General features: G+C 41.5%; 3 protein-coding genes across 7 annotated transcripts; 2 read left to right on the top strand and 1 right to left on the bottom strand.

The window, feature by feature from the left end:
• Window positions 1–2,874: 2,874 nt before the first annotated feature.
• Window positions 2,875–13,886, top strand: ldah (lipid droplet associated hydrolase). Of its 5 annotated transcripts, XM_034563568.1 has the most exons (8): window positions 2,875–3,030; window positions 6,334–6,383; window positions 6,495–6,641; window positions 7,061–7,195; window positions 7,376–7,545; window positions 7,686–7,926; window positions 8,659–8,741; window positions 8,983–9,741. In XM_034563568.1, the coding sequence occupies exons 3-8, from the start codon at window positions 6,503–6,505 to the stop codon at window positions 9,169–9,171; spliced, it is 957 nt and encodes a 318-aa protein (XP_034419459.1). In that variant the 5' UTR covers window positions 2,875–3,030; window positions 6,334–6,383; window positions 6,495–6,502; the 3' UTR covers window positions 9,172–9,741. The 5 variants fall into 5 exon arrangements, with proteins under 5 accessions (XP_034419459.1, XP_034419461.1, XP_034419462.1 ...); XM_034563570.1 differs by lacking the exons at window positions 2,875–3,030; window positions 8,983–9,741 and adding an exon at window positions 13,412–13,886 and having other exon boundaries at window positions 5,689–6,383; XM_034563571.1 differs by lacking the exons at window positions 2,875–3,030; window positions 8,983–9,741 and adding an exon at window positions 13,415–13,886 and having other exon boundaries at window positions 5,689–6,383.
• A 1,165-nt stretch (window positions 13,887–15,051) lies between these two features.
• alkbh1 (alkB homolog 1, histone H2A dioxygenase) lies at window positions 15,052–21,695 on the bottom strand. Its single transcript, XM_034563292.1, has 6 exons — window positions 21,558–21,695; window positions 21,095–21,203; window positions 20,569–20,731; window positions 19,587–19,677; window positions 18,643–18,836; window positions 15,052–18,440 (listed from the first exon to the last, which is right to left on the bottom strand). The coding sequence occupies exons 1-6, from the start codon at window positions 21,693–21,695 to the stop codon at window positions 17,996–17,998; spliced, it is 1,140 nt and encodes a 379-aa protein (XP_034419183.1). The 3' UTR covers window positions 15,052–17,995.
• Window positions 21,696–23,708: 2,013 nt separating this feature from the next.
• On the top strand, window positions 23,709–26,612 carry slirp (SRA stem-loop interacting RNA binding protein). The gene is made up of 4 exons (XM_034563293.1): window positions 23,709–23,867; window positions 24,329–24,387; window positions 24,479–24,586; window positions 26,149–26,612. Exons 1-4 carry the CDS (start codon window positions 23,801–23,803, stop codon window positions 26,215–26,217), a joined length of 303 nt encoding a protein of 100 aa, XP_034419184.1. The 5' UTR covers window positions 23,709–23,800; the 3' UTR covers window positions 26,218–26,612.
• Window positions 26,613–27,120: the final 508 nt, after the last annotated feature.

Raw genomic sequence — 27,120 nt, forward strand, 5'->3', positions numbered from 1 at the left:
ACGCCAAACATCCGGCAAATCCGGGAGAAGGAGAGGGAGAGGGAGAGGAAGACAAGGAAGTGGTCCCAGGAGGCCATGATGCAGGCCCTACTGGAGGTGAAAGCAGGCAGGCTCACTCTACGGCAGGCAGCCCAGCAGTTTGGGGTCCCGAAGCCCAGCCTGAGTGACCGAGTCAGTGGAAGGGTGTCCTCTGACTGTGTCCTGGTGCAGAGGACACTCCTCACCCCTGAAGATGAGGATTCCCTGGTGGAGTACTGCTTGTACTCTGCCAGTTATGAGTTTCCACTGACGAAGCATCAGGTCCTGGGCCACGCTCTGGCCATTTATAATGAGTGCCATCAGGCAGCACCCAGGACCGTACTTGGCCAGACGTGGTGGATTAACTTCCAGGAGCGGCACCACCATCGCCTTACCACTCGGACCCCAGACATCATTGACCGTGGGAGGGCATCCTGTGCCAAGAGGGGGCCAATAGAGGAGTATTATAGGCTCCTCACCACCACCCTGGAGGAGCACGGGTTGAGGGAGAAACCCCGTCAAATATACAACTGCGACGAGATGGGGTTTCAGCTGGACTCCTCCAGAAGGAAGGTCATCGTGCCCCGGGGACTAAACATGCTTACAGGCAGGCCCAGTGAACCAGGGACCACATCACCGTCCTGGCCTGCCTCAACACGGCTGGGGAGGATGTCCCCCCTTTCATCATTTACAAGGCGGGATATCCAGGGGGCCCCTATAACAAGGAAGGGGTTCCCGATGCCCTCTACGGGAAGTCGCCAGCAGGGTATATTGACAGTGAGCTGTTTAGGAAGTGGTTTGTCAGGCACTTCTTGAAGTTTGCAATGAAGGAGCGCCCACTGCTGCTCTTAATGGATGGACATCAGTCCCACCTGGATCCAGAGCTGGTCCGGGCGGCACAGAGGGAGGGGGTCATTCTTTTGTGCATGCCACCACATACGTCTCACATCCTTCAGCCTTTGGATGGGAGTTTCTTTGGACCCTTGAAGGCAGATTTCTCTGGTGTTACAGGAGATCTGTCGGCAGTGAGCCACTCCTTCTTGGTTTCTAAGAAGGAGTTTTCAAGGGTCCTAAGAGACTCCTACCAGAGGGTGAAGGATCGGAGACTGGTGGTGGCTGGGTTCAGGAGGTGTGGCCTCTACCCTCTGGACCCAATGGCCATTGACTGGTCACGGGTCATGCCGTCCGGGCCGCGACGTGTGCCCTCCTCACCTCCTCCGCCAACCCCATCAGCATCTTCCTGGGCTGGGCCTGATGTCACCCTTCCCTCCCAACATCCCCTTTCCCCCATCTTTTGAACCCACCCCCTATACCCCATCCCCAGAACCAACCTCCACCTACCTCTCCTCATCCTCCTACCCCTCCACCGCACAATCCCAATCCTTACACCACCCATCCCCTGGTAACATCAGGCCGGATTTCACTTGACCTGGCCCACCTCCTGGCCGAAATAAATTACCGCCACACCAGTAAGGTCAGGAGGAACGTCACCAAGGCCAGGTTACTGACAGCCCAGGAGATGTCTGATGTGATTGAGGAAGCGGAGGACCGAGCTGTGAGGAGGGAGGCTCAAGCTCTGGCCAGAAAGGCCAGAGAGCAGCAGCGGGCCGAAAACACCGGCCCGGCAGCCACTTCCTCTACCCTGTCTGGCGGCTCCCGCCCCAGCCGCAGAAGACCAGTGTCCCTCGGGGCTACCTCAGCCACCAGCTCCGGACTTTCCATCGCCGGTCCCTCATCCCGCTCTGTCCCCTCTTGTGCCTCCCACGGTCCCCGGCTGCCTGCCAGCACATCATCGCTCCCGAGCCTGCCTGCTGAGGGACACCGCCACCTTCCCCGGTCTCCTGGTCAGCGCACACTTATTTTGCATTTGGATTCACACATAAATCTGAATGCAGTATGTATTTTAGTATTGTTATAATAAAATATGATTATTATTTTAGAGCCTTCAACATCGGCATCTGGACGTGGCCTCAAAAGAACTTCCTCTCCCTCTCACTGTAAATGCTTTATGTAACCTGAAAAAAACAATATTATAACATGGACATTAGTCATGATGAAGACTAAACAAAACATGGTTATGCTTTTTGTTATTCATACAGCGTCCCAACCTGCAGAGACGAGACCGTCATCATCCAGCTCCTCGTCTGCTGGACCCATGACATCCACCGGTAGTGTACTTAATGTTAACTTTCTTTGTATGCAAAAATCTGATAATTTTCTTTAATTAAAAGTTGTTGATTTTTTATTCTGTGAATAGGTCACACTCCTGAAGACATGGAGACAGTTTGGGAGTGTGGCCGGTGCAGGGATGCTGTCCCAGCCCACACACTGGGCTGGGACGAGGAGCTGGATGAGGAGGATTATTTTGAATGTTATTTGTGTCCTGATTTATTTAGTTTTTGTCTCTTTAGTATTTAGTTTTGGTCTCTTTTGTATTTAGTTTTTGTCTCTTTCGTATTTAGTTTTTGTCTCTTTCATTTAAATAAATATGTATCAACTTTTCAAAGATTTGCACAAGTCATTTGTCTTTTGCTTTAACAATGAAGCTTTTCAATCATGAATACTTGTGCTTTTAGTTGTAATATAACTCTTACTCTGCACTGTGTTGATAGTAATTGTTATATACAAGATGTGTGTGTGCATAATTGTTAAATGTCATGCACGAGCTGGTGTTTTTCAACTGACTGACATGAGAAGAGTTTAACAAAACATCCAGCAGGTGGTGGTATGGACTAAAATGGAAACTACGGAGCTTTTATTGCATAATTTGGAGTTGTTGAAGCGTGATATCTTATTGTGAAGGACAGAACAACGATCCCGGATATGTTGACAGCATTTTGGTGACCCTGTAACAAGTTAATATCCCTGAAAAACCAGAAGCGCCTAACCAGAAGTTAGGTCGAATCAGGCCAAGCCCAGCACACGGCTAATTTACCGGCATTAGCGTCCTTTTACTGGCTCTAGTAAAGGCAAAGCTAACTCAAATAATTAAAACGATATTTAGCGCGAAAGGTAAGAAGTTAAAGCTTAGTTTAACACCATTAAATCTGAAAACATTATACAATCATTTATATCAATATTTTATTCCAATGTTAGCTAAAATCTGGCCAAGACAGGACACGATTCCGTTAGCTGTCTGAGCTTCGATGGTGCGGAGCCGTGCATCTAACCCACTTAGAACTGCCTCCAACCTAGCAAATTAACTACACTTGTTGCATGTACCGTTATCCTTAAGGGAGGCAGCGGAATAGCTATACATGAGACACTCTGAGCAAGAGGGAGCGGGAGGGGGAGAGGAAATCATCGCGACGCGAGCTGCTAAGCTGGCAACGGGAAGTGATGCAATACGCTTACCGGAAGAGAGAGCGATGCGTTCAGGAACCTCAGGAGCGTTAGGAGGAGTTAGATACTTTTCACACTGACTAGAGTCACATGACTTCTGATGGCATTGTGATCGGACACAAAGCTGAACTGAACTTACATTAGTTGCACTGACTGAGAATCTTGTCAGTGTTGTGTTGTAACTTCAGTTGATTAATACAACATTAATATTGGTAGTTCATCCAGCCTGCTCATTGCAAATGTGTTTTTTCTTGTTCATATTGTGTGCGGTTAACAAATAATTTACTTTTTATGTTGCACTGAAATTAAGTAATTTAGTGTGTTCTTGGTCACATTAATTTGAAAGCTGGACCAAAGTGTTTGATTTCATTCAATTACAATTATGCCAAATAATAAGCCTCAAGTTGTAAGTTCAGTCTGGACAGTGTTTTTCTCTCAACGCCTCAATAGGTAGATCTTGCCTGTCACCACGGCAGAAGTCAGGGATCTGATGTTAAGTTTGTATCTTTTACAGGGGGCATTTTCATGTTTTAAATATGTTTATGGCAAAGTGATATGCAAACCAGAAAGGGGAATGTTTAAAAAACAGTCATACACAGTTCAGAAATGGTTCAAAAGTGTTTCCTATTCGTGTTTATTCACTGACACATTTAGACCATATTTCACCGGGATTTGCAATACTGGCAACTGAGAAATTTGGATGGGGTTTCTTAGTTAGGCTCTAAAATGACGATGTGATAGGATCAGCACAATGTAGATGATGAAATTTAAAAATTATTTTGTAAATCCCACTTTTCACTGGTACATTCATACCAAATACCACAATTCGTACATTACCTTATTTCCTTCATCTACACTCCAGCTGTATAGGGGGTGTTAACAGATTATGTATTGTATAGCGTGTATACAGTGTTAACCCGAGTATAATAATGGAGGAATAAAAACAGCATGGGGCATCACTTAATTTCAGTGGAACTCTGCAATCCAAAAATCTTTTATTGTCACGTGTCAACTTCAGCACTTCTAATTGGCTGTTCTATTTGTCCATCAAACAGTAACTGAATTAACTCTATAAAGCCTGCATATGATAATACAAATATATCATATAATTGAGAACACATTTCCTATGTTAACAGGAGGCAGTAAGTTGAACGGAATGTAATTTTAGGATGTTTTAAGGCGAGAAGTTATTAGTTTAAGCATCAAATCTGTGGTCGCGTGACCGCACCGGGCGGTCAGCGCTCAGTGTGGCCGCCGAGAACAGCTTGATCTCGGCAGGACTTTTTTAAATGATCCGCTGGCTCTGATTTCTCCATAGCAGTTCAACATGAGATCTCATTCGGGTTTGGAGGATCTAATGAGCACTCTAGAGTTTATTATTTGTTCACAGGTTACGTTGAATTAGTTTGACTGAGGGTTAAGATTTATACCTTAATATTTGAATTACACTTTGACGTTGAACTATAGTGGTCTTTTTACTTTTGACCGAATTGTTTGTGTAATATAACTATATATATATATATATATATATATATATATATATATATATATATATATATATATATACTTATTGTAAGTCGCTTTGGATAAAAGCGTCAGACATGTAAATGACATGTAATGTAATATATATATATATATATATATATATATATATATATATATATATATATATATACATATATATAGGTGGTGACATCATTAAGTCAGCTTCTGTTCCAATTGCAGAAACACCGTCCTGCGTCCTCCCGGTCCGTGTAAGTTTTGTTTGTTTGTTTTATGGTTCATTCGAAAATACGGAAATACCGTGGTTTCTTCGTTTTCTGTTTGAAATCAAAAACGGAAAACCACTTCTGTTTGCCGTTTTTGTCGTCTGAAACCAAAAACGGGAAAAGTGAAGTGCTTAAAACATGTCAAAATAAAAGAGAGGAAAAAGTAACTGGACTTGGGGAAACAAATAAATAAAGAGTGAAGCCGTGGGCTGAACGACCTGTCTGCTCTCCCGACTCCGTTTGTTAACATATTATAAGTGCACCTCACACACGAACCCACGACGCTCGGTTACAGTAGTGACGACAGGCAGTTTAATATTTATTCCCATATATGTACACAGCAAGAATCAACTTTTCAATTAATCGCTGCATTCTTTTAATCGTTGCATTCTTTAATGCAACACAGTTCCTAATATAGTTTAATCAAAGTAACGTGTGTGTAGAGTTTATATATATATATATATATATATATATATATATATATATATATACTTCCACCTCACATGTTAACAAACGGAATCGGGAGATCAGACACAGTATGTTACTCCTGTTTATTAATTAATGTTCTTCTAACGTTACCCTGCTATGCGTTTGATTAATAGAAGACTAATTTAGAACATCTATCACTGGCTTTTATTTTGACATTCGTTGTAAGCACATCCGTTTTGTCGTTTTTGGATTCAGACGACAAAAACGGAAAACAAGTGCTTTTCCGTTAACCCGTTTTTGGTTTCAAACAGAAAACGAAGAAACCACGGTATTTTCGAATGAACCATAAAACAAACGAACAAAACGTACACGGACCACCCGGTCGCAATCTTCGGAGCTCTGGTATCGTTTTGCCCATTTCTAGGAGGATGCAATGCTATTCTTTTTCGGTTAAAATATATTTTGGTACACATTAACGTTACACTTGTCTGCTAGCGTTGGAAAAGCAGCCACTAGGATTCTACGTGAACGTCACTTAGCGTCACCATGTAGCGTTCATATGAACTCATTTCAGAACAAACCACCGGCTAAATGCTGTCAATTTAATACACCTTCATATTGTTGGGTCGAGGTGCATATCTTGGACTGTATATACCGATCAATACAAATATGATTACATTTATCAAGGTCCTTTCAATCAGTAACAATTGTATCTGACGACATAAAGGCATCACATGTAACGTTACGACTCGCTTTTTGACCTTTGACGTGGAAGAAACGCGTCACCTTTGGACCTTTCTGACAAACAAGCAGTACCAGCAGACGGTATGTATTAGCCATGAGCTTGGAAGTGCTCAAAGGATGCCTAAATGGAACTTATGAAGTAAAGTGGTAAGTTGAAATTTGTATTCATATGCTCCCCTTCTTTCTTCAAAGCTAATGAGATGGACAACGTGGTGAAGCACAGGAGGCTCGAACCACAGACAGACTTCATCTACTGTTGTGGAGCCATTACTGAGGTTCTAAAATGTGGCTCCTGTCAGTTACACTCTGGACACAAGGTGCTTTTTCTCATCATTCCAGGTGACTATATTCAGGAAGTACAATAAGTACAATATTGACAAGGACAGGTCTTGCATTATTAGCTAATGTTTTGTACAATAGCCCTGTGCCAACATCTATATTCAAGACCTTCAATTTTGAGTTGATATGTGCTTGCATGGTTCATACTTGTAAATAAAATGCTGCAAATGAACTAATGTGTAGAAACATTGGGGCTAGGTAGTATTTCTGCAGTACTGGTTGGTACATACACAATGGCCAAAGACTGGTTGTAGGAGTCAGCAGACTGCATTTAGATAGCATCATAAGTAGTTAGGTACACATGTATAGTGCCATTGTTGTAGCTTTCTCCACTCAGAATTTCAGTTTTTAACATTTTACTCTTTGATCTGATGTTGACATTGTTAGCAAATGTTGATCGTTTGCATTCTTCCATACAGGTAACCCAGGTGTAGTGGGCTTCTACAGAACCTTTATACAAACTATTCACAGTATGTTTGGCTACCACTACCCAGTGTGGGCTGTAAGCCATGCTGGCCACTGTGTACCACCAGACTCCATGGACATGGTTGAAGGTTCGGAATATTTTCAGAATATTTTAATTTAATTTTAAGTTGTTCATCACATATATTTACAAATGTGTAAGTGGTTTAATAAGAAATTCAGGCGAGTTGAAAATGGACAACAAAGTAAGTATAGAGATATTTGAAAGATTCTGATAGTCAAGTTTACATGTTTTTACTTTTTTCATACAGATGTCTCCTCGGCAGCAGAGCGTGACGTGTTTGGTCTTAATGGGCAGATTGAACACAAGCTGGCCTTCCTCAGGAGACATGTTCCCAGTGAAACCAGCTTGGTGCTGGTGGGACACTCGATTGGCTGCTACATTATTCTGGACATCATGAAGAGAAATCCTAAACTCAAGGTTAGTTGCAATAGCCATGGTGGCTCCTTAAACAGAGGTTAGTGTTAACACCTGTGACTAGTCTTAAACAGAGGTTAGTGTTAACACCTGTGACTAGTCTTAAACAGAGCACTCTGTCAGATGCTGTTTCTTTTATGCAGATTATCAAAGCCATCATGCTGTTTCCCACTATCGAGCGCATGGCTGAGACTCCTCAGGGGAAGGTCATGACCCCTGTGCTGTGTCATATGCGTTATGTGGCATACCTGCCTCTCTTCCTGCTCTCTCTGCTGCCCGAGGGACTCAAAGCCAGCCTGATTAAACTGGTGTTTGGCAGCATCCGGTCTCTGGACCACACTGTAGTCCAACCTACTGTAGGTCTACTCAATGGAGACTGTGCAGGTTGGCTGTTATTTGCTCTTTACTCTTGTGATGCTTATAATGTTCAGGGCTGGACCTCCAGGCAGGTTCTGCAAAGAAAGGACAGCTTTTCTTCTTCAGCGATTTGACCATGTTCAGAAACAAAATGATAACGTGGTTTTGTTTCTAAAACATTAACATTTGTAGACAGCAGTTCCCTCCTACTATTATAATCTAACTTGTCATTATTAATACAGTAGGAGCTGTTCATTCATGGAGAGACATAAAATGACTTCAAAAACAGATAGTCAGCGACAGTAAACAACAGAAAGGTGCAGTTGCTAACTTAATGTGAATTAAATCAATAATTAATAGTCCAGTTTGATGAATGCACTTGCAGTGCATATATTCTGTTTGTTTTAATAGACTTTTATATACTTTTGATGAAATTTTCCCACTATAACTATAAATTATATATATGCTATGTTTACATCTGCTCTTCAGATGGGGAGATTTCTTTGTCCCTGCAAAAGCTTTTGTTATTTAGTCAGATAAATGTTGGGCTAAAACACAGTTTTATATCAACCCATCAATGTTACACACCACACACAATTTTGTCACAAATAGGAATCTGCTTTATCGATACAAAGTCGATATTCTGTAAATCATATTTAACAGAGATGTAAAGGTACAAGCCTGTGTGTCATTTCATACTTCTAGAATGTCTGATGTAAAGAAATGATGAAACTAGTGTTATTTGTTTCTCTTTTTTAGTTAATGCTATGTACATGGGGGGTCAAGAAATGAGGAAAGTTCTGGAAAGAGACAACATCACTATCAAGAAAAACCTTGAAAAGGTAGGAAAAGGCCTCGACATATAATCACATGATAACCTTTATCTGTACTTCATGGTACTAAATTAATATTTGATAACATGAAAGCCACATGAGACATAAATACAGCATGCTGCTGCAATGATCAGTTAATAGTGTATATGTGTATATATATATATATATATATATATATATATATATATATATATATATATATATAGTGACATTCTCATCAGCAGTAAACTTTCTGTGTTCCTATTTCCAGCTTATATTTTATTATGGAGCTTCAGACCACTGGTGCCCTGTTCAGTATTATCATGACATCAAGCAGGACTTCCCACATGGACATTTCAGACTGTGTGAGAATGGGTTTCGCCACGCCTTTGTCCTGGATGCAGGAAAAGAAGTTGCCAGCATGGTATTTGAATGGATCAGTGGAGATTTGAGGACATGAGTTCAGGACCGCTTTCTGATCAGCACAGATGATGGAATTTAACTGAGAATGCAAGCTCGGTTCTGAAGGAATGTAAAATCTTATTTTATTTTTTATTTTCATTGATATAATTAAATAACATTTATTTTGTATTGCCCCAAATCACAAATTATTTACAATCTGTACACATATGACCTCCCATCAGATCAGGAAAAACTCCCCCAAAAAAACTAACGGCGAAAAAAGGGGAAGAAACCTTTGGGAGAGCAACAGAGGAGGATCCCTCAGGATGGACAGAAGCACAATAATCACAGTACATATAATGACAGTATATATAATAACAGTATATAATGATGTACTGAGGTTCATATTCATCTTTGTGGTGGCTGGGGCATGGCTAGGCTCAGCTGCGGAGGGGAGTGGGGAAGTGGCTCAGGAAACAGGTGCCAGGAAGAGGCCTAATTGGCCTCAGCTGCAGGGGATGAGCGATTGTGTGTCTCTCCCCTATGTTAGGTGCAATAGAGATGGAGGCACGGGACCGGAGAGCAGAGACACAGCCAGAGGGAATAAAATATATTGCCAAACGATAAACCGAAGTGTGCTCATTCTTTGGTACTGGGGGGGAAACCCGGGGATAGTGACAGGAGCGTGTTATAATCTTATTCACTCTATTTTCATTGGTTTACTTGTGTCAATGCTACTGTGCTGTGAAACATCATCAGATTGTAATGGAATCTGATTGAGTATGCGATGAACCATTTAGCCACAAAGGGCTCCAAGCACAAAGTTCCACGCATAACACTTCTGGATAATCTGGAATATGTGCCACTGCAACACACTCAGTCCAACATGCTGGTGCTTGGTCAGGACCCTCGGGTCACATTTTAACATACTGGGTAGCCGAGCACTTCAAACTATGACACTCCACTATGGTCACAGTCAACACGTAGTTATCGCTGTGAATTCAAACTAAATCTCTTGCTGAGGTTTGTACAACAAAACCCTTTGTACAAAAAAAACCTTCAAGTTTAGGACAACCATCATTGTTGGGTTTTCATTATCTACAAAATCTAAGTAAGAATGCAACATAAAGGCAGAAAACATGTCTAACGTAACTTCGAAATAACTTTGGCAACACTTTGGGACTCAAACAGCAGACACTGGGATTGAGAACTGGCTGGGATTAATAAAGGACGTGAGCAGTTTGTCCTCAAAGCTTTAGCTCTTTACACTAACATACATTTAATATACAATTATCTGTTGTATATGGGGTTTCACCTCCTGTCCTTTGGACTATTATCAACAAATGGCCTTCTCTGTTTTTAATTTTTAGATTATGCTCATAAACTAGATTGTTTTACTATGAACAATTAGTTGAAAAGTTAAGATGGGAAACTGTTGAGCTATAAAGAGCGCAGTGGGGCTGTTTTCAATTGTTGCATGAAGGGACTGTTATTTCAATATACTGTATTTAGTTTACAATTGAGAAACTATGTTCCCGTCATCTTCAGTTAAAAATAATTGTGTCTGATACTGATATGAGTATTAGGGATGCACCGCTCCTTCTTTTTCAGTCCCGATACCCCCCTGGGCGTTGGGTGTCGACCAATACCCAGTACTGATCAGACACCAGTTAACTAAGAAAAGAGATAACATTACTCCTGCATTAGCTGCTCTGCACTGGCTCCCTGTAAATTCAAGAATCACATTTAAAATTCTTCTCCTCACCTACAAAGCCTTGAGTTAAGGAGTTTGTAGTACCATATTGCCCCACTAGAGAGCTGCGCTCACTAAATGCGGGGCTACTTGTGGTTCCTAGAGTCCTAAAAAGTAGGATGGGAGCCAGAGCCTTCAGTTATCAAGCTCCTCTTTTATGGAACCAGCTTCCACTTTCAGTCCGGGGGGCAGACACAGTCACCGCATTTAAGAATAGACTTAAGACTTTCCTGTTTGATAGTGCTTTTACTTAGGGCTGAATCAGGTTTGCCCTGGTCGAGCCCCTTGATATGCTGCTATAGGCTTATAGGTTGCTGGGGGATGTTTTAGGATACACTGAACACCTATCTTATTAACTGCTTCCTCCCCGGAGTCTTTGTGACTTCACGTCTCATAGGGTCCTTTGGACCTGGCGGTGTCTGATGCCTGGTGAGCCGGCCTCCCGCGTTGGCCCTGCTGATGCGCCCCGCTCCCCCTCCTCTCTACCTCCGGTTTCATGGATTGGAGCTCCATTCATACATTGTCATATTCATGTAATGTGTTTATGTAACTTTGTAATGCTGTTCATTCTGTACACATGACATCTATTGCTTCTGTCCATCCGGGGAGAGGGATCTTCTGTTGCTCTCCTGAAGGTTTCTTCCCTTTTTTCCCTGTCAAAGGTTATTTTTGGGGAGTTTTTCCTGATTCGATGTGAGGTCCTGGGTCAGGGATGTCGTATGTGTACAGATTGTAAAGCCCTCTGAGGCAAATTTTTAATTTGTGATATTGGGCTATACAAAATAAACTGAATTGAATAGACTAAACAGCTGTATAGCTCTGAGTGGAAGATACAGGGATCATTCTGCAATGTAAGGCCTAACTCAAACATTGCTTTCCTAACATTGTAAAACAATAAGGCAAATAAATACATGGACATAAATTAACTGAATTGTTATTTACCATTTTAATAATACATTGTTAAAAATGAACAGGAATTACAAATGTAAACCTTTTTAATGCAGCAACAAAATGGTCAAAATTTAATTAATAATTTAACTTACTGGAAAACTTAAAATGCTGGAATGTAATGTTTGTAGTTTCTAAACATTAAATTTAATAGATCATCCCCCGTTGTCACTAAAACACGATGCAGCTATTCGAGTCAGTATCGGTTTAGGTGCATCTATATTGAGTATTAAGAATAAACACATTGCATTTGTTTGTTAGTGTTTTATTCTTATCACCATCTGGTGGTCAGGATTAACCTGACTTTCAAATACATTTGTTTCAAGATTTACTTAAAATGAAACATTAAGTTACTAAAACAAATGTTAATTTATACAACATTTATACAAACTAGTTAGAATATGTTGAATATTTAAGTGCAGACTTACACAATATTAATAAATACATAATTTAAAACAAACTACAGAAAAGGTGTTTCCACCATGCTAAACACAAAAGCCAAGATGTCAGTGTTAAAGATTGCATGTATTTGTGCCGTGTTCTGCTGCAGGAGCGCGCACACGCATCCCCGAGGGCACGAAGCGTTACAGCGGTCTTTACTATAATGTATCATTCATAATACTCGGCGGGCCGGATCAAAATGCACAACAGTGCCGCGGGCCCTGTTTGCCCTTGGTCTAGCCGCACCTACAAACGCACAAGAAACACAATTAACCCAGGCTCTGATTTTCCAAACAAGGAAAAGCAAACAAAAGACAAAATAAGAAACCAAAGACAACGAAGAAACAGGGTAACCTAATATAAAACACAGTAAAAGGGCTCGAGCTAAAAAAGAGGTAGTTCCGTAAACACCACGCCGTCGGCGAAAGCCAGCGTAGGCAAAACAGCAGCGTTCCTCCCGACCTCCTATGCTCCCAGACTGTTAGAACACAGAGGACTTTACTGTTCAAAAGAAGAGCAACTTGGATTCAATGCTGACACTGGATATTTATTCATTTAATTAATTTCCATACATTTCCAGGACAAAACTCTGACCATTTGATAAAGCCATCCAATGTCATCCAATGTCATCCAACATCCTGAGTCAATGTCTTGTTTGGACATTGCATATCATGAAACAATTTATCTGTAATGTTTTGTTTAAATAAGCAAATGTGGTCAACTTCATTATGTAGAATTATACAGATATTTTGTTTTTCCCATCGTATTAATAAATAAGGTGGCGACTGTAGGTCAGTGGTTAGCAGGTCTGTCTTTCAATCAGGGTGTTGGTGGTTCAATCCCCGCCCTAGTCGATGTGTCCTTGAGCAAGACACTTAACCCTGCATTGTTCCCTGTAGCTGTGTCTACAGTGTATGAATGTAACATGATTGTAAGTCGCTTTGGATAAAAGCGTCAGCTAAATGACATGTAATGTAATGTAATATTTAAATTAAAGCTGTCAACTGCCATTCCAAAAGGATAAACTGCTTTAGAAAGAAGATAACAGAAGAGGGACAGTAACTAACATTTTGTGAAGACATTATAGAGGATCCTTTTGGTAATATCCCTGGATAACCCAAGGTTTTTATTAATTTATTATTATTTATTGCCCCAGCAGCGGCATGCCAGCAACCACCAGGCTACACACAGGCCCCAGCAGCAGCATGCCAGCAACCACCAGGCCTAGCCCAGGCCCCAGCAGCAGCATGCCAGCAACCACCAGGCCTAGCCCAGACCACAGCAGTAGCATGCTAGCTACCACAGGCCTAGCCCAGACCACAGCAGCAGCATGCCAGCTAACACCTGGCCTAGCCCAGACCACAGCAGTAGCATGCCAGCTGCCACCAGGCTACACCCAGGCCCCAGCAGCAGCATACCAGCCACCACTGGGTCAGCCCCAGGCCCCAGCAGGCCCCACAACAACAACAAAAGCAGCTAACACCATCAGCGCCTGGTCTGCTAGCCGAGCAGGTCCTACTATATGTTAAAGAATTTCCACACAACTCAAACACCAACTGAAAGAATTATGAAAATATCATAATCATCATTTTGTCAGGAGTCAGCCCACTCAGCACATTTCCGGAACTAGCAACCCGTAGCTAGGTGCTATCAGAAAAAGCCATCTGCACCAAAGCATCACCGAGATATGAGCCAAAGAACACAGCAACATGAATCGCTTTAGCGCTTACAGTCACAAATGTTGCTTATCTTTGGCTTTTTTTCTTCTTCTTCTAATCAACAAAGACTGCTATATTTGGATGTATTGAACACCATGAGTAATATACAAGTGAAATACATGGTTTGGTACATGAGAAAATTCAAATTGCCCAAATGCCCATTTCGCCTAATTTATCTGTACTAAATCCTCTCTAACTTTGTACTGCTTTACTTTTTCAAAGTCAAACTTTGCAGAGAGACTGGTCCCATATTGTGCTATGATCTCTGTGGTTTTTGACCTTTGCTGTGCATCCTTCCAATAGATAATCATCCTGAAAGTGGGTTTTTTTCTAGGCGAACCTGGAAATTCAACTTTTGCGGTCTTTCATCTTTAGTTACTCTTAACCAGTAACACATATAATAATATTTACACATCTGAACAAAATCACACATGGTTTGCCTTTATTATAACACAAACATTATTCAAATAGCCTTTGTGGCTGCAGAGGTACACCCTTTTTAGTTTGGGTACTTTTTCCTGGAAATCATCGCAAGGTAACGGAAAAATTATCTGGCAAAACATTAACAAATTGGTTGGCCGTAAATACAAACAGGACAAGGAACTAGAGCTCTCTATAAATAACTCTCTAGTGAGGGATCCCATCACTCTGGCTACTAGTCTAAACCACTTTTTTTTGGAGTCAATGGATGAGATAGCCAAGCTCTTCTCTCCTGAATGCAGTGAGAGCCCGGTCAACTCTATCCAACCTGTCTTTAAGATCACTGAAATAACTGACTCAGAGGTAGCCAAGCTCATTAGTGGTATGAGAAGCTCCAAAGCCAAGGATGTCTTTGGCTTTAACGTCAACTTTTATAAAGAACATAAGGACTCCTTGATCCAACCCGTAACTCATCTGGTTAACCTATCCCTCATACATGCAGTGGTCCCCTCAGCCTGGAAGGTGGTGGTGGTAACCCCAATCTTCAAGTCTGGAAAAAAAATCAGACATGTCTAATTACAGACCAATTTGCATCTTACCGATAATATCAAAAATAGCAGAGAAATGGGTTGTCCAACTTCTTCTAGAGCATCTCAACAAAGACCATCCCCTGTTGCATCCTATGAAGTTTGATTTTCGTGCCCACCACTCGACTGAGACAGCCCTCTGTGTCCTCATTGAAAAGATCAAGGGTCTGTTGGACAGGAATGCATGTGTCAGTGCTATCTTTTAGATCTCGAGAGCTTTCGACACTGTAGATCACCAAATCCTACTGTCCAGGTTAACCCATGTCAACTTTTCCACCCATGCTCTTAACTTCAAATCTTACTTAACAGAAAACAATCTGTTACTACTACGTCTAGATTATTTTAGATATAGAGATTCATTCTCTCTACATGTGCCTTAGTCAAACTGCTCTAAATCGCTCACAACTGGTTCAAATTGCAGCTGCCAGGGTTATTAACTACAGCCGTCTGACCCACATAATCATGAATCCCACCACATTTCTTGGCAAGACTTGCTCTGCGTAGCTGGATGAGGAAGCAACACGTAAGGTCAGGCATTGACCTCGAGTAGTTGGGGTCAGGAGAGCTCATTGGTCAGGGCATAAAACCTGAACACATCAAGTCACCGGTACCTCAGCCAGCATGGACGCCTGGCCAATCCTAACGGTGGAAGCTACACAGGGTGGGACTTGCCAAAAAAAGCAGTGGAATTCATAATGGTGTGTCAGCCCCACATCTCTCCATTGGCATGTAGGATTGAGAATAAGAACATTATCCTGTTGATTACACAAAAGGCTTTGCATGACCTTGCCCCCAGTTACATTTCTGATCTCCTCGTCCATCATTTTACTCATGACCACTCAGATCTTCACATCTCAGCCTTGTATCCACCCGTGAAGATGATGGGTGATCGGCCCTTTGCTGTTTTAGCACCAACCCTCTGGAATCATCTTGCCCAGTCACATCTATCATACTCTTATGAGCGTTGCTGAAACTAAACCCATCTTTATAGGCAAGCCTTATACATCTCATCCCTGTCATGTTATTGTCTGTTCCACTTTGGTCTGGTTCTTACTGTCAGGTTTTATATTCCAATCTATGTTTACTTCATTCAGCTATTCTGTCTGTGTGCTGTAAAAAGAGCTATTATAAATAAAGCTTTACTTCTTTCCATCTTTATACTCATTTAACTTATTTTAGCAGCCGTAATATATCAAACTGATAATGCATGAATTTAGACATTCCTCTACAGAAAGCGTTAGAAAAATTGCCACTCGACACCGAGTAAAATCCACAATCAGGACATTTATTCTTGCAAGAAGGAGCAGGGTTGAAATCACATCCAAGTCTGCTCAAAGAACTGTCTGTGAGCACTGGCTTATAGATATACACCTATAGAGTAATGCACATGAAGTCTGTGACCAGTCTTGAACTCGTCCCCATCTAACATTCGTGTCTACGAATGTCATCTTGAGATATTCGCTCATCCTATTCAGGGTCAGCTGTCTAGACATGAGCAGCTGAGATAGTAATGGAGAATAATCATACAGGAGTCCCAAACTTTATGGAGACCCACACTTTAAACAGAAAATCAGAACATTCTAAAAAGATGTCTTAACAGAAAGCAATCTTTATCTTTTTTAAACCCAGCAGAACCCAGCTTTCTCAATGACATCTGCACACTGTGAATGAACTAGTTCTAAATCTAGTTACTGTACCAATTATCATATTTGATGAGGAATCCTTTGTTAACAATAACTGTGTAAAGTCTGTGACCATATGCATGTTGGTGCTCTGACTGACAGGTCTGTAATGCAGCAATCTTCAGTTCTGTAGTCTGGTCCTCAGCAGTGAAGCACAATCAGTTGGACTGAAGTTAGGGCTGCTCAATTAATCGAATTTTAAATCGCAATCACGATTTTAGCTGCCACAATTAAATGAGCATGATCGTCCGCGATATTGACGTTTAAAATGCTGCTCTGCTACACATCAAATCAAGCGCTTCCTCAACTAACAGAGAACGAGATGGGAGGTGTCATGCGCGCGCACCCTGCAGCGGCAGCCTCAAAAAAAGTTGTGTCTGCAGTCGACTCCGGTATTAGTAGAAGAGGAGAGACAGACAACATACGTACTGGGTGTCGTGTGAAAGATCAAATGTCAGGAGCAGAAGGCGAGGAGCTAGTCACTCAAAGGATCATCATCCGTTGTCTGGAAGTTTTTGGATTGAGGGCAAGTGATAGTGTGCAGAGTGCGTTAGAGTTGTGTCTGCGCCGCATAGCAACACAACTAACGTGTTCAACCACCTGAAACATCACCACAAACCACAGTACGACGAATGCATGAAGGCTAAAGCTAAAGTTAGCTCACTGAACCTCCGTCCATGTCCAACGTCAACACAGAAAACCAGAACCCAGTCCCTGCATAGCGCGACAGCGTATCCATCCGCCTCCCAAAGACAAGCCCTTTATTTTGGGTAAACATTTTATTTATATTTTGCGTCAGTGAATAGGAACCGTATACGTTTTATTTTGATGCAAAGATGTGTACATTAGCTGGAACGTAGCACAACATGGAAGTGAAAGCAGTGCTCTGTTTTAATTTTGGGTAAAAAGTGTTTTATACTATTATTTATATTTTCCTTCTATGAGGTGCACTGTGATGGACCTGTGAAGGACCAGTCTGATGCAAAGATTTGTACATTAGCCAGAATGTAGTGCAACAATGGAAGTGGAAGCAGTGTTTTTGTTCATTTAAACGTGAAAGCGCAATAAAAAGAAGTTGTCCCTAAAATTAATGAATAATCGTGATCTCAATATTGATAAAAAATAATCGTGATTATGATTTTGGCCATAATTGTGCAGCCCTAACTGAAGTCACTTCATAATATTGTACTTTTTGTAAGTAGGTAAGCAAACAGATTGAATGGACCAGCCTCAGTTTTAAGAGCACATCTGAAGTGCTTCTTAGCAAGGTGCCATGTAATAAAATATCACTACTGTCAGATGCAAATGTCTCCAAGTGAGTGTCACAACAGTGTCATGTCTCCACAATATCAGAGTCACAGCTACTCCTCCTCGTCCCGCTCTCTCCATCTGCTAGTTGGTCATGGGGCCCCTCTGTCTGGTCTGCATCAGTCTTTTGGTGAGAAGTGGGTGTTTCTGAGAAGCTCTGTCCAGGCCCCAGCACCTGTCTGACAGTCACATTCACCCTGGCGCTTTGGGTGTACCTGGAGCACACAGCCCAGTCTGTCTCTGACAGCGGCTCCACCATAGAGCAGTCGTGTAGGGTTGAGGCCGAACTGCAGCCTTCCATCTCTAATGCTGGATGACCCTGGGGTGCTGCAACGATGCGTGGGACAGCATGGTAAAGGAGGCGGCTCTGTCCTGACATCACCATCACGTCACCACTGTGCATGTACATAGCAGTGGGGGGGTCCTGTCTGCGGGTGCCTCCCAAAAGGAAGATAGCTGACTTCCCAAAACTATCAGAAAAGACAACAAGATGCCCAGTGAAGTTGTTGGGAGTATATTTTGTAATTAAACTGGAGACCTTTTCTGTCCCATATTGCAACTTCCTGAACTACTGTTGCAATAAAAACACATAACAAAACAGTTCTTGGCATTCTAAAATCCTCAATGTAGGAGAAATTCTTCCTCTCAGCAGTGTTTATTCTCCTCTCTCACCTGAAGGACAGTAGCGGTCGGCTGTGATCTAGTTCGGATTCATCAACATGGATTCCCAGAGATGAGTCAGATCGGTAGTAGTTGAGGATTCCAGCCTCTGCGTTGAAGCCCGGGAACCCACAGGCCGATGTTATTTGGAAGGACAGCGAGTGGAGATCAGCTGGGAAAGGAGTGTAGTGGTTGGCAGAGTAAGTCTGTGAATGGAACAACAAGGAAACAGTTGGAGCGTTGCAGAAGAAAAGCACAATGACAAGAAATGTTTTAACAGACTGGGACCATTTTCTTCCATCATCTTTTACAAACTTGTCCCTCTTTGCAACAACTACAAGACTTTTGGCCACATATTTAATCATCTCAAAAAGTGTAAGGGACAAAAACATCCTACAATGTGCCACAGTTTATGCGTCTAGATACTCCTAATGGCCTTTATCACATACACCTTTTGACAATATGTATTATGAATTAAAGAGGACTGCTTTTATTCTGAAGGCCAGTATTACAGATGAGATGAGATAAAGAAAGAAAAATGAGAGAAATGCAACAGAAATCCTAGGTCATGGTCACCATCTTAAGCACTTTGTTAAGTGCAGCTAGTCCCCGTGATGTAGAAGCCATGAACACTGTATTAACATGTAGGAATGTGGAAGGGAATTTCATTCATGTCCACAGAGCACTGACTGTGCTACATCTCAACGGTCACTATCTCTTGCAATAGCCTTCAATCGTTCACTCAAAAGAATGGCATACCCTCACATCCTAATACAAAAATAAAACAACTGTTTGAGAACCAAATTAATTATAATTTTGTGACAAATAAAATTGAAATAATATGCTGAAAAACTGTATGTTTGTGATCAGAATATTGGTATTCATTTCTGCACTTAATACACATTAATCAAATCCTCCCTACAGGGTCCTCTCACAAAGCAGTGCGAGTTGATTACCTTGGTATTCCAGTTGTAATGATATCCTAGAGTGACCCAGCGTAGGCTGTCAAGCAGAGTCTTTGGTTGTGTCTTTCTAGAGTGAGGACAACTGTAGGGATCAAACACAGCACATTTACAAAAGCAGGCTGCCACTACACTGTCACTAAGCCTTTAAACTGCACTTAATATTGCACTCCGATGACATTGTCTGCCATGTGGTGGACAGATTATTGCTGCAACAAAACCAAAGATATCTTCTTTCCAATTCCATGCATTCCCTTCCCTTGTTAAAATCAGACTTTACACAGCTCCTTTTGAATACACAGAAGGCTTCTATTATGTTTGTATACAGTCATACACCTGTCTACAGACTTTGATGCGGTGGAGTTCCCTTTTAATACAACCTCATCTGCAGTGACAGTAGCTTCTTACTATGTAAAGCCTAGCATGTCTGCATGAATAATTTGTGTCTCTTTGTTCTGCACTGAACAGATAAATAGTGTTTGTCCTTATTTACTAAAGGAATGCAGTTCACATTGAGCTGGTGAAATGTAAAAAGTTTGTATTGGTCTGTTGCTCCACGAAACTAAAACAAAAGTTAAGACAATTGACTGAGATTACGGGTGACACATGCCGATGCCAATACACCTGTGACAATCATGGCTGGATGTTGACCAGCAGACTGATAATGAAACAGTAGCAGATTAGCTGTAGGAACTAGAGCTGGACCAAGGCATACAAGGAGAATTTGACACCAAGCAAATTTCCTACTGCTCCTTTCATTTCTACATACATCTCTGAGTACGGAAGATATGAATTTAGCACAAAAGCGGGAAGCAGAGGGAAACTGATAGTCCAGCTTGATCAAAAGAGAGAAAATAGGCCTGAGTTAGGAGAGCACTTCCTCCCTGCTTCAACCTGAAATCCTTTAAGGCCTGGCACAACAACAGTTAACTGGCCCAGGCTTCAGGTCAGACAGATTCAGTCAGAAATAGCTCACCTGAGGCCATGAACACTCTTGTCCCAAATGTCCTGTGTGTCAGAGGGAGACATGTGCATGTCCAGGTTGCAGACGTTGGGCTTCTGAGGATAGGTCTTCAGACACTGTCTGACCCAGAATGGTTTGGAGCCCAGTAGGAATGGGTTGGAGATGAACATGAACCCTGCCCAACACACAGCAGTACAGTACTGGGTCAAAGTGAACATTTTGGATCGAGATTAAACTCATCATCATACATGTTGTCTCACTGAAGCACTGTGGTGGGACACAGGGCTGTGCAGTAGTACACCATAATGAATAAAGATGCTCTGAAAGAGTCCGGTGACGCATGAAAGAAAAAGCTGAATAAATAAGTGGGGGTTCTTGGTGAAACTAAATCACACTGCACGTTGCATTTCCTTTGCATCTGTATTTTTATCCAAGAAAATACAGTGTTTAGCTTTGGTCTAAGAGTGTGTTGAACTGTTGGTATTTGAGTCGGATTTTAGTAAATAACTGCCTGTCTCTCCATCTGTCCTGCGTTTACCTGGGTAGCTCTGCAGGCCAAAGGCTCTCCAGTCTCTGACAGGCTGTAATCCGACCCTAGCAGCCTCCACGTCACTCACTCCACCAGGGTCCAGTATAGCCGGGATTACCTATCGATCACAAACAAGGACACATACATCAAAAGGAACAATCATTGGCTCTGCTGCTAAACCCGTCTGTGTCAGGGATGTTTATCGATTCATCTGTGGTGATGATGCATTGCATTAAACAACATTGGAAGGCGTATCTAATTGTTTTTTTCTCACTACTATTTATAACCGTGTCGTTAAAATACACAATCATAGTTAACATAAGTTCACTGGCACTCTATTAAGTTTGCTGCTATGTTTTCCTAACGCGCTTCTTCCACCACTGGCAAAGCCACATTGGAATAGTTTATAATTCCAGGTTTCAGTTATCTAAAATCCGATTTTTTATCGCGCATTGATCCGACGTTCGCTCACCTGGTCACCCGGTGCACTTCTGGAGAAGTCAATGACATCACTGAGATCTGGCGGAGGGTTTCTTCTTTTGTAAAACTTGAATATTTTTCTAAACGCATCTTCACCACTCTCCACCACGTAGGCTGCCATCTTGGCCATGACGTATTCTTGTTCTTCTTTTTGGGGAGTATGACGGTTAGTCAACAACGCTATGGCGCATTACCGCCATCAGCTGGTATAGCATGTGTCACTAATTCTAATAATAATAATAAATAGCCACCCACCTCCCCTTCGTCTTCTGTCAAACCGACACAGAGCGGAGGAGAAGACAGTCATAATAATTATGAGATGCTAAGAGAAGTACTATGATATAGTCAGTCATTATTCTGAGAAAGTAAGTCATAATTATAAGATACTATGAGATAGTCAGTCATTATTTTGAGAAAGTAAGTCATAATTATAAGATACTATGAGATAGTAAGTCATTATTTTGAGAAAGTAAGTCATTATTATGAGATACTAAGTCCTAATTGATATACTAAGTCATACTTATGAGATGCTATGTCATGTATTTTTAGAAAGTTTCTCATTATAATGACTATCTTTCTTTTTTCAATTATGATTTTGCTTGTTTCCTTCAGAGACAGTCAACTTTATTATACAGAGGATATTTGCTCAAAGGGATGTACACATCCTGACGCATACATACACATATACGTACACACACACATATATATTACACACACATATACATACACACACATATACATACACACATATATATATATATACACACGTATATATATATACACATATATATATATACACACACATATATATACACACAAAAATATATATGTGTGTGTGTGTGTGTGTGTGTGTGTGTGGCCAGATTATTGTGTCACTTTAGTGGTAGTAGCTCTTAGTCCTTTTAACGACAGAAGGGTATTTTCATTGATTTATCCCGTATTGACTTTGTACCAACCTCTGTTCCCTGTGCCCAGGATTCCCGTGCCTGCACTCCAGCCCCGCCACCGTCGCTCACGCCACCACGCCTTCCTACCTGTGTTCACCGTTAGTTCCGCCAGACCACAATAGACCCATTCCTTTAACTACCTTACTGTCTCCGTGTCTGCACTTGGGTCCAGCCTAGGACCAACTCTAACAGTGTCTTTCCCAGGGACACATCGTCATGGACTAGCAGAGGTAGGGCTCGAACTGCCGATCCTCGATTATATATATATATATATATATATATATATATATATATATATATATATATATATATATATATATATATATATATAAATCGTATTCCGGTATCATTCATGTGGGTGCCGGCACATAGAGGGGTAAAGGGAAATGAAGCGGCAGACAAATTAACAAAGCAAGCATTGGAATGTCACAACAAGACATTTTATTATTTATATTATCTGCTATTCAGAAAGAAGTTGGCAAAGGGAGGATAACCAGAGGAAGCACTGCAGAAGAAAATATTAACCAGATTGAGTTTTGGACACACAATGCTGAAAAAAAAATGCAACTAATAAATAAACACCCAACAGAACTATGTGAGCACTGCAACAATACAGCGGAAACTCTAGAACATTTCATTTGCCATTGCCAGAAATTCATAATTGAGAGACGCATTTTATTTAGAGACGCAGGTTATTTTTGGGGAGTTTTTCCTGATCTGATGTGAGGTCCTGGGACAGGGATGTCGTTTGTGTACAGATTGTAAAGCCCTCTAAGGCAAATTTGTAATTTGTGATATTGGGCTATACAAAATAAACTGAATTGAAACTGAATTGAAAATTGAATTAGAGACAGGCTGAAGAGGAAGCTGGAAGTGAAGGAAATACAATTAAGAGATGCATTTACCTTGGGGGCAGGAAAGATACTGCAATATTTGAAAGAAACAGGATTGAGTGGAAGGATATAGGTATGTATTAATTTTTATTTTATTTAGATTTTATTTTTTAAAGGGATAGATAACTCGGGTCCACATCCCAATACAGTAGGTGGCGTTAATTGACTTGTTGTTGGAAGCCATGCGCCATAAAGTCTAAAAAGAAGAAGAAGAAGAAATGTTTCCATTCGGTACAGTAGGTGGCGGCATGCATCTTTAGCGTTACTTTGTCGCCCCACTATGCAGTGAAAGGAGAAGAAGAAGAAGAAGAAGAAGAAGAAGAAGAAGAAGAAGAAGAAGAAGAAGAAGAAGAAGAAGAAGAAGAAGAAGAAGAAGAAGAAGAAAAGAGAGAAACATGGCGGCGTCGTCCAAGAAAGTGTTCGAGGTCTTCGTCTCTAAAATACCATGGACTACTGCCGGCAGTAAGTCTATGACATGGTTCAAATAAGCATTACTATTTAGTGGTAGCGAGATATGCAAGCCAGTTTGTGTCCATGGTTTTGTCACCTAGCTAAAAGCTCAGCATGAGACGGGAATGGAGATCGCATAATATGACAACAATTAAACTGACCAGAGTCTTTCTAGAATCACTGAGAGGCGCTTTTCAATTCGAAATGCATCATAAAGAGTTTCCGGGTTATTAGGCCCCCTTGTAAAAGTACTGCAGCAGCTCTCTTAGAACAGCACCGTGTAACCTTCATGGAGGTAAGGCAGGGCAGAGGACGGACAGTGGAGGCCTACTACTAATGCACCTCAGGCTACACACGCGGTCATTCTGCTGCAGACTCCTTTGTGTTGAAGCACCATTATTTGTTGAGTCAGAAGTTGGCGTGAAACTCGAGGTTTTGCTGGAGAACATGATGTGTCCCTGTTTGTTTTGCAGAAGAGATGAGGGAGTACTTTGGGCAGTTTGGACCCGTGAAGAAGTGTCTTCTTCCATTTGTAAGTTGTCAGCATTAGAATGACTAAATTACTCTTTTTGCCAAAGCTGAACAATGGTGTATACATTGCTTGTGTGTGTGTGTTGCACCAGGATAAAGACACAGGCTTCCACCGAGGCTTCTGCTGGGTGGGCTTCACAACAGAGGAAGGACTGAACAATGCACTTCAGAAAGACCCACACATGCTGGAGGGTGCAAAGGTAAACAAATGATGGCCATCACCAAGCCTGGCGGAGTCCTTGTTAACACAACACAATCAAAGCTGAGTTCTCTAGATAGTTTTACATAGCACCATGACCATTTACAGATATTTCTATAGGCCTTTCTGTTAAATGTGTATCCATTGCTGCCTTCTATTTTGTATTCATTTCTATTTTTCATGTGTTTAAGTCTTGCGTTGATAGTCAAAGTTATGTTTAAGCCAGTTTATGTTCACTTGAAAACAGGGATGTGGATCTTTCCATAGTATTTCCCTGTTGTTATTTGCTCTGTAAAGACATCAAAATGAGGGGGTCGGTGTTCCAAGCAGTTAGGGACTCAGTGCCTCACTCAATGGCACGGCGGCAATGCCCTGAATGTGAACTGGTTAGGGCTGCTCAATTTATCGAATTTTAATCGCAATCACGATTTTGGCTGCCACAATTAAATGAGCATGATCGTCCGCGATATTGATGTTTAAAATGCTGCTCTGCTACACATCAAATCAAGCGCTTCTTCAACTAACAGAGAACGAGATGGGAGGTGTCATGCACCTCCCATCTCTGCAGCAGCAGCCTCAAAAAAAGTTGTGTCTACAGTCTACTCCGGTATTAGTAGAAGAGGAGAGATAAACAACAGAACAGAGAGCAGGTGTCGTGTAAAAGGTCAAATGTCAGGAGCAGAAGGCGAGGAGCTAGTCACTCAAAGGATCATCATCCGTTGTCTGGAAGTTTTTGGATTGAGGGCAAGTGATAGTGTGCACAGAGTGCGTTAGAGTTGTGTCTGCGCCGCATAGCAACACAACTAACGTGTTCAACCACCTGAAACATCACCACAAACCACAGTACGACGAATGCATGAAGGCTAAAGCTAAAGTTAGCTCACTGAACCTCCGTCCATGTCCAACGTCAACACAGAAAGCCAGAACCCCGTCCCTGCATAGCGCGACAGCATAGCAAAGACAAGCCCTTTATTTTGGGTAAACATTTTATTTATATTTTGCTTCAGTGAATAAGAACCGTATACGTTTTATTTTGATGCAAAGATGTGTACATTAGCTGGAATGTAGCACAACATGGAAGTGAAAGCAGTGCTCTGTTTTAATTTTGGGTAAAAAGTGTTTTATACTATTTTATTTATATTTTCCTTCTATGAGATGCACTGTAATAAGGACCAGTCTAATGCAAAGATTTGTATATTTGCGAGAATGTAGCGCAACAATGGAAGTGGAAGCAGTGTTCTTGGTCATTTAAACGTGAAAGCACAATAAAAAGAGGTTGTCCCTAAAATTAATGAATAATCGTGATCTCAATATTGATCAAAATAATTGTGATTATGATTTTGGCCATAATCGTGCAGCCCTAGAACTGGCACCCCTCCAGCTACCACACTGATACTTTCTACAATGATCACCAGTCAAAATGCAGCCACATATCAGAAAATGTAAGCATATGAGGCTATTAAGTATATTCTTAGACATCATACTAAAAGGTTTATGAGGCAGATCTGAAAATATTCATCATATCCTCTATGTATCCTTTTGGATTCCCTTGTTTGTTTTCAGCTGCAGGTTCAGATGAACAGACGTCCATTTGCAGGGCAGAGGTCAAACAGAGATGGTGAACATGACTGAAGCGCTGTGATACTGGTGTGGACGGAGACTGACGTGCTATTGGTATTGTCCAGAACCAGTTCACTGAGACTGTTTGCTCCTGCTTCCTCAGCCGTTTGATATTTGTGGGACATTTAGACCAGTATACCAGGTTTGTGTATATATATCCATTCTGATGTACGACCTAAGTGTGTTATTCCTTTTGTACACCTTCAGTGGCTTTGTGCCTGACCATGATTGCCACTGTTTTATTGCGCTGTGCAGTACTAGTAGTCATTATTCTCAGTGATGGTAGTGTACTTCCTGTAAGCATCCTGCCACACATCAACAGTTAATAGAAGGTTAATGCCAACTTTACCATTCCCTGATCATTCATTCATCTCCAGTATAAACCAATAAAAAATGTTTGGGATCTATTGTGTGTTATGTTGTTAGAGAAACACTTTTGCCGTAATATTTTATGTAGGGGTTTTACTCAAAATTGGATTAGAAAACAATTAATCCCCAGTGCACAACAGACAAAAACACATTGCAAAGCATAATTAACCAGAAAAAAAACAAAGTAACTAATGTTTTCCGTGTGTGTGTGTGTGTATATATCTCTATCGGTCTGTAGTTAGCCAACACCTCTGGATTAAGAGTGGGCTTTTTCAGGAGAGGTTTAATTGCAGCTTCTTTGAAGGAATGTGGTACATGGCCTGTTAGCAAAGACAGTGTGTGTGTGTGTGTGTGTGTGTGTGTGTGTGTGTGTGTGTGTGTGTGTGTGTGTGTGTGTGTGTGTGTGTGTGTGTGTGTGTGTGTGTGTGTGTGTGTGTGTGTGTGTGTGTGTGTGTGTGTGTGTGTGTGTGTGTGTGTGTGTGTGTGTGTGTGTGTGTGTGTGTGTGTGTGTGTGTGTGTGTGTGTGTGTGTGTGTGTGTGTGTGTG

The sequence above is a fragment of the Cyclopterus lumpus genome, chromosome 22 (assembly GCF_009769545.1).
Source record: "Cyclopterus lumpus isolate fCycLum1 chromosome 22, fCycLum1.pri, whole genome shotgun sequence".
Taxonomy (NCBI): Eukaryota; Metazoa; Chordata; class Actinopteri; order Perciformes; family Cyclopteridae; genus Cyclopterus; species Cyclopterus lumpus.